General features: G+C 34.0%; 1 protein-coding gene across 1 annotated transcript; it reads left to right on the top strand.

Annotated features, from left to right (window-relative positions):
• Positions 1-405: 405 nt before the first annotated feature.
• Positions 406-6985, top strand: LOTGIDRAFT_233210 (hypothetical protein; the record flags this gene model as incomplete). The annotated part of the gene is made up of 6 exons (XM_009058833.1): positions 406-451; positions 1157-1501; positions 4190-4519; positions 5449-5505; positions 6197-6443; positions 6679-6985. 6 exons carry the CDS (start codon positions 406-408, stop codon positions 6983-6985), a joined length of 1332 nt encoding a protein of 443 aa, XP_009057081.1.
• Between the last annotated feature and the right edge of the window lie 452 nt (positions 6986-7437).

Genomic DNA, 7437 nt, shown 5'->3' with positions numbered 1-7437 from the left:
CGGTAGCGAGTTGGATTGTCGTCTGCAAGGCGATTAGGTGCCGTGGGTTCGGATGTTCCGGAAGGTAAAAAAAATCCTGATGCCTGTGCCTGTGCTTTCGAGAGTCGGTCCGGTGTCGGCTTTCACCCCTTATATCTATTCTACGTTTGGGTAAACAGTAACCTGATATGAAATTTGTTGTTCGTGTATAATTGCACAGTGTATATAATGTATCTCACATAAAACCGATGAAAAGAATAATTTTGATTATAAAGAAAATTATTTCCCTATGAATCATAAACCATATAAATATAATGTTTGAATGAAAAACTCACAGTGGATATCGACAAACACTGAAGGAATATGATTAAATATTAGATATCATCTCAAGGCAATGAGTAACCATCAAGCTGGAGGCCAGGAAAGATGAAGTTAATAATATGTTTGATGTTTCTTATGTCCACCTTTACAGGTAAAATTTATATATTTATTTATTTATTATTTATTTACCTATGATTATATTAATATTAACTTGAACAGGTACTGGTTGATGTTATTATAAAATACAAAGAAAAACAAAACAACAATATAATGCATGTATACCACAGTAGTGTTCACGATCTTCATCTTCAATTATTTACCTCTTTCAAAATCCCGTCACATCCCATGAGTACCGTGTCAAAAATAGCTGCACAAATTAACGAAAAACTATGGACCAAAATCTAGAGATGTGTGTCACATACATTACCTGCATATGTAGTTAAAAAATTCCCTGTCGTTATTTTCTAAAAAAGTCGAAAGCATCTAAAAGGTTTACGTTAACATTTTACAAAAATTAATGTACGGATCTATGCAAAATATACGTCAAGTTGTAGAGAAATAGTGTTTTTTACCAAGCTTTTTACCAGTCTTTACTGTTATGTTATTAACTCGTCTAAACTACATATTTAACAAATAGTATACTGTTATTAATTCTTCTAGGACAAATTCAAGTTGATCAAGTTCATCTATAGAAGTAACTAGTATATTTACAAATAGTATCGTGTATAATTTACATCGTTTTTAATACTAACAATTTTACATTGTAAATAATCTCACTACCCCTTTAATAATCTCTTTTATTTTCAGATTCAAACGACTCTGTATTATAACATGATTGTGGTTCTTCTTATTTCAGATTCAGATGGTCTGATGAAACAAAACTGTAATGAGTCATTGTGTTTTTTATGTGGTTGTGGAGACGAGACAGTTTTTAATGTAAGTTGTAAGAATAAAAATCAAGTGATTCAAATGGAACCTTTTATATATCATATGAAAACAGGTGCCAGTGATTCTGATGACTGTCCATTAGACAGCTATGAAACATGTAAAGAGAGTGACTCCACATCTATTTTAAACAAACAAGATCGAATTGAAGTGTATAAAAACTGTATGCTTAAAACTTCCTGTGAAATAAATATCCAAGAGAGAATAAAGACGGGGAATAAGAGATGGGTGAATTTTCCATTGTACTGTCATGATAGTAAGTATTTTAGATTGATTACTGTGTTCTTTTTCTGTCTCTAAATGGAATGTGTTCTAATGTGGCCCTAGCTTTTTACATTTTTTTAAATTTTAAAAGTATTAAGTTTAGGATGAAGAATGCTTATCTTAGTGCTTATGTTTTACTGGGAAATGGAACACTGATCAGGGGGCATCCTGGCAATGTCAAGGTATTACCTACATCATTTTGCTTTTTCTGAATACCTTGATATTTTGAAGATGCCCCCTAACCAGTGTTCCATTTCCCAGTAGACGATGGTTAGGCGATAGTGAGTAAACCGAAAGTTTTTTGCTATTTGTTATAATGCAATCTATATTGACTGCATATAAAAATGTATACAATAACAAACAAAGCTCTAATTCATTTAAAAGATGGCTGACACTGAATTATGACTGTTCGAGACTGAATTAAGACTGTTCGAGACTGAATTATGACTGTTCGAGACTGAATTAAGACTGTTCGATGTAGGTCTTGACTTTCAATTGACATTTCTATGCATAAATAATGTCTGCTTAAAGGGATTGTAAAAAAGGTTTCTCTAACATTTTTATGTGTATTGGCTTCTATTTTGGGACATTCCAATTTTTCGTCCAATGCCTGTGGTTCCTGCAAGAGTTAACCGGAAATGACGTAACTCCTGCAAGAATTCGCAACCATTATACCACCAGACCACAATAACTTAACAATATATGCTTTCTCTACTAGTACTACTGGACTAGCTTGATTTACCGCCATTTTTTACCAATCATACTTTAGTCTCAGAAACGGGAATTGTTTTAGTTAAGCCAATCAGTAATAGTGTTCACAGCTCCTCGTCGAAATTTAAGCCTTCAAATCAAGAATCATCTGCGCTCGAAAGTTACAAAGACGAGTCTTCTTTTTTTGAGACACTGTCATATATAGAAAATTTTCAGCCAAAATTTGGGACTTTTTGGGTTGAAATTTCTCGGAGAGAATTCTTTTTAATGTAAACTTATAGAAACTAATATCAACGCAAATACATTCTAAAACTATCAGTACCATTTTGAGGCTGCCAATTCTCTTAAACGATATTGAAAAAATACAAAAAACTTTTTAAGTTGCTCAGACAATAGTTTGAAATATTTTTGAAGGAATTATGCAATTTTCGTTCATTTCTGGTACTTCTGATGACTATTTACATATAGTCAAGACCCAAATCAACCCCCAAAAATGACGCACCTGACTCTTTAAGATGTCCTTACACCAGTTGTGTATGGTTGCAAATAAAAAATAGTCGTTCCGAAAGCAACTCACTTGCAACTAATAGACAACAAGCAGGTGATCGCAAAGACACTCGGGGTAATATCAGAAAATTTTAATATATTAAATAATTCTCTGCGAATGTCTGTGATTAATTTATACGCAACTGGAACCACATGTGACGCTGTGCATGTTACACTATCGTAACACCAATGCAACTCACACGTCTTGAACGCAACTCACGCGTTTTGAACGCAACTTACAATTAAAACTTGCCCTCACACTATAGCGTATATTGAAACATAACTTATTAATTAATTTATTGAAGGCGTGATAGGTGCTTGGTATTTGCGAATTTTCTCAAGTGATAAAAGTGAAGCCGATTCATCAATAAGGTTACGGAAGCTAACATGATCGTTGCAGATTGCAACAAATCGCAACAAGCACGCAACAAGATCGCAACAAGATCGCAACAGGTGGGCAATACATTTGCAACATGGACAGTACTATAACTTGACCAGATCTGGTCCTCAAATTAAGACCTGCTATCACCTGCATTCAGCCCTTAGAAGCATACCTGATGCGGTCTGTTGCGTGCGTAACTTCCCTGTAATTTGATTGCAGGAATTCGCAACGAATTATTGAACATGTTCAAAATTCATAATCTTACTCAACATATGTCTGCAATCATCTCCGTGATGCGTGCTTTAAACCTATAAAACCTACTTTACATTTGAATTGCTTTCGGAACTTTTATGACCACTATTTTTTATTGGCAACCATACACAACTGGTTATCGCTATGATTGCGTTTTACCTGTGTCCTACACGAGCAGTCTTTGCGATTAACGATCACGGGGTAACAACATATAAAACGGAACCGTATTTTCTTCGGATTTGAATTGCGTTCGGAACTTATGACCACTATTTTTTATTCGCAACCAAACGCAACTGTGGTTATCACATGACCGTTATTCGCAAAAACTACTCGTGTAGCACGCAGGTAAAACGCAACTCACTCAAGTGAAAACGAGATCAAAAGTTCAGTGCGTATCCCTCACACAGCCCACATACAACCCATACGTATTCCACGTGCAACTCACACGCAATCTTTTGGTGGAATAGGTTACAAATTTACAAAACTGTTAATTTCAAATGCGTTTAGTGCGTATACAAATATATGTTACACGAGAATCAAAGTTTTCAGCATACGCTATGGTGTGAAGGTCCCTTTACCCAAGGATATCTGGATCTACTACTTCAATCTTTCACATTTCAAAAACTGATATTATTCGGTTGTTACCTAAACTTTGCCGTGATATATCTATAGTCTATTACTCTGTAGAGAAGCAAATTGAACGTGATAGTTCCGTAACTACTTGGCTATTTGAATTTGAGATGAGAAGGTGAAACTGATATATTATAGTGAATTTTTATTTTGTTTCAGAATCATTCATCAAAGATATATCTAATAAAATAGTTAAAAACAGACTCTATCAAGCATTTTTTTTTTCTGGAGAGAAGTTTGTTGGACAGAAAATTGACTGTGACTGTTCTATAACTAGTTCAAAGACGCTGTATTTAACAATTTTCTTCATCAATTTAAAACCAGACACCTGTCCCAAAGTGAAATTTCTCAACAAAAATCAGAACTTGTTGAATTGTTCTGAAACAACGATGTTAAATACATACTACGGCTACACCGGAAGCGAATTTAAACTGGAGATACGAGGATTGCAACCAGACGTAGAAGATATGATAGTCTTTAAGTTACGGAGTAAGGTTTTATTTCTTACTTATTTTAAAGTTCGGTTCCCTAATTTTCATTTATTTAATTATATATATTCCATAATTGGACGGCTAATACTTATATAAATCGAAAGCAGGAGTGTTCTAATGATTGGGAAAATACCAGTTTGTTTCAGAAGTCAATAATTAACTCGTAATCAGCTAATTGAGCGGTCACTTAATAAAGATTATCAGGTCTCACAATTTCCACGAGGGAGGTTACTCTATGTGTACCTTTCACAGCCGAACATTACCAAAACAGCCAAATACCAACCGAAGATTTTAAAATTTCAATGGTTACGTTTCCAAAATAGGGAAATGACGATTTTTTTTTATTTTCTTAATACACAGAGTATTTAATTACATTATTTCTTACTTACAAATATCTTTTAAACATGGTTTGGCTAATAATATTTTATACGAAAATGTTGCTAGATTATCACAATCTATTTTAGTCAGTGAGTAAACAAGGAATCTATTTGTAGCTTTTTCAATCGGATTTCAGTAAATTTGATCCCCAAGCTTATCCACATCCTCACGCAATCTTAGCACTCAAGAATACTTGATTTATTCGTTAGAAACATCAGTTAATCAAACACAAAGCAGGATTTGACCAAGAAAAAAAAGCAAAGTCATCTGTTGAAAAATGTCAACGTTTCGGGATCAAGACCAACTCTGCTGAAGTAAATTTGAAGGAATAGAATCAATTGTCGCTTATCTGAATTTGGATTTATGAGTTCTTGTGAACAATCTTATAAGGATGAAGGTATAAATGAAATTTACTTTAATTATAATATGTTTGATATGCTATTGGTTATTTCCACGTTTACAATCGGAATGTTTCGGAATCTACCCATAGAAAATAAATTATAAGTTTGATATGTTATTGTTTATTGGTTATTCAATATTTCAATTTAGCTTATGATAAATGGTGGAATATGTTTGTAAATTGTAGTGGATGTAGAAATTCAACAGGTAAGGTTTTATATGTTAAATAATGAACTGATATAGTGTATAACATTCTGTTGTTAAGATAATTTATGATTGACAGGGAAATACAGGTATTGTGTGGTAAATACCAAGTCTCTCTCTGTGTTATGGTACCAGAAACGATTTTTGCAAAATAACACGACGCCCAGTTGAGCTTACACGAGTGATTCCCACAATAAGACACACAAAAATGGAAACAACAACTGCAGGTTGAATTGAATCTTTTTTGTAGCTTGTTGACTAGAACCGAATTATTGATTAGAACTGTGAACAGCTCTGAGCGTGGCACCTTTTTGAAGTTTTAATCTGTTAATCCCTGGTTCTCATTGGCCTATCTTCAGCATAGTAAATAGTTTTGAACATTGCAATTTACAATTTAACTTGATAATTTGACCCCTTAAGTGTCCTACCATTTGTCCTACTCAAGCCGGACGTGCGTTCTATTTTAGCTTATTATGGCTTAGCTGATGACCCATACCAAAACATTGGCAGATTTTACATGTGTGTATAGAAGAAATGATAATGACTGCAACTCATTGTGGCCAACAAATTACAAAAGTAATAAAATAACGGACGTCTAGCTATTTTTATGTTTTATTTGTCCTAAAGAGTTTCAGAAAGCATCTATATTTATGTGTTCTAAGATGATCAGTTATCAACTCATTCTCTGTTATAGATCCTACAACTACAGATATCCCTATAACAACAGATGTTTCTACCAAATATATCCCTGTTTCAAGACCTTTAGCTACAGTTTCCTCTACTAAGGGTCCTGCAATTATAGTAAATCCAACTCGAAATGATCATGCACCAACTACTGGTACAGATCAAACTAATAATGTCGATACAGCTATATTGGGTGGAATTCTAGCAGCTGTTATCATTATAGTTATAGTCGGTATAGCACTCTACTGTTTTATCAGGTAACTCCTCTATTTCATGCTTTTGATAGTTTATTTACTATCATTCCTATTAAAATAACTCGGAAGCTGACAGATCTGTGTCAAACAGGTCTAGTTATTATTATATATTCACATTTACTAGAATCTAAATCGAATTCAGTGTGACGCTATACAGTATGCCTAAAAAACCTTGAGTTAGTTTTATTCAAGATACTGAAAGACAACTCTTATTTTTGTGTTTTCTTTCCATTTTCAGGCGCCGCAAGAAGCAAGAGAAAACTCGAAAGACTCTCGCTTATGGTTCTGGAAATAGTGAACAATTTCATTATGATTATGTTGACGTTCCACAAGATACACAAGTCTTCAACCATATCCGTCTTACAGAAAATATTGTGGTTCAAAATGACAACCATAGACGAAATAGTCAATTTCGTAGACTGGTAGCTGATAGTGGGGAAGAGAATACATATAACGACAATTCAAATTCGGAACCCGATCCAACAAATACAGATGTAGATACTTATAATAGAAATGTTGTTCCAACTCATTTTAGTGGGGTGTAAATCCATTTTGCAAAAGTTTATCCAAAATAAGTGCAAAATGCATAACATTTTGCACAATTGGGGAAGGGCTTTTTTTTAATCTTATTATATGAAAATGCTATAAGCGATAGGTTTGAAGCATATTCGTGTAATAGACGTATTACAGAGCCATAAAAGTGCAGCAGTTGTGGCATGGGAACGTTCAGTTTGCACAGCAATATCAGCTTCGATCAAATCGATGGCTTCCAAAATTAACGTATGGCCTTTGTGAATCTGCCAGAATAGCGTGCGTCTGGTTTACATGGACTTAGCTGACCCGCGAACGTATGCGCAGCTTTAGTGAATAACCCCTAAGGCGATCTTTCGTCGATGCTTTATGTAGATGAAGATGGACATGATGATAGAGGCTAAATATTACGCAAATTTTAGTTTTTTATTTGTCTTATGAGGCAATGTACATATCTATTCTATAA

This window comes from Lottia gigantea (genome assembly GCF_000327385.1).
Source record: "Lottia gigantea unplaced genomic scaffold LOTGIsca_36, whole genome shotgun sequence".
Taxonomy (NCBI): Eukaryota; Metazoa; Mollusca; class Gastropoda; family Lottiidae; genus Lottia; species Lottia gigantea.
Note: the sequence above shows the minus strand (reverse complement) of the source record. Positions and strands in the feature narration are given on the sequence as shown.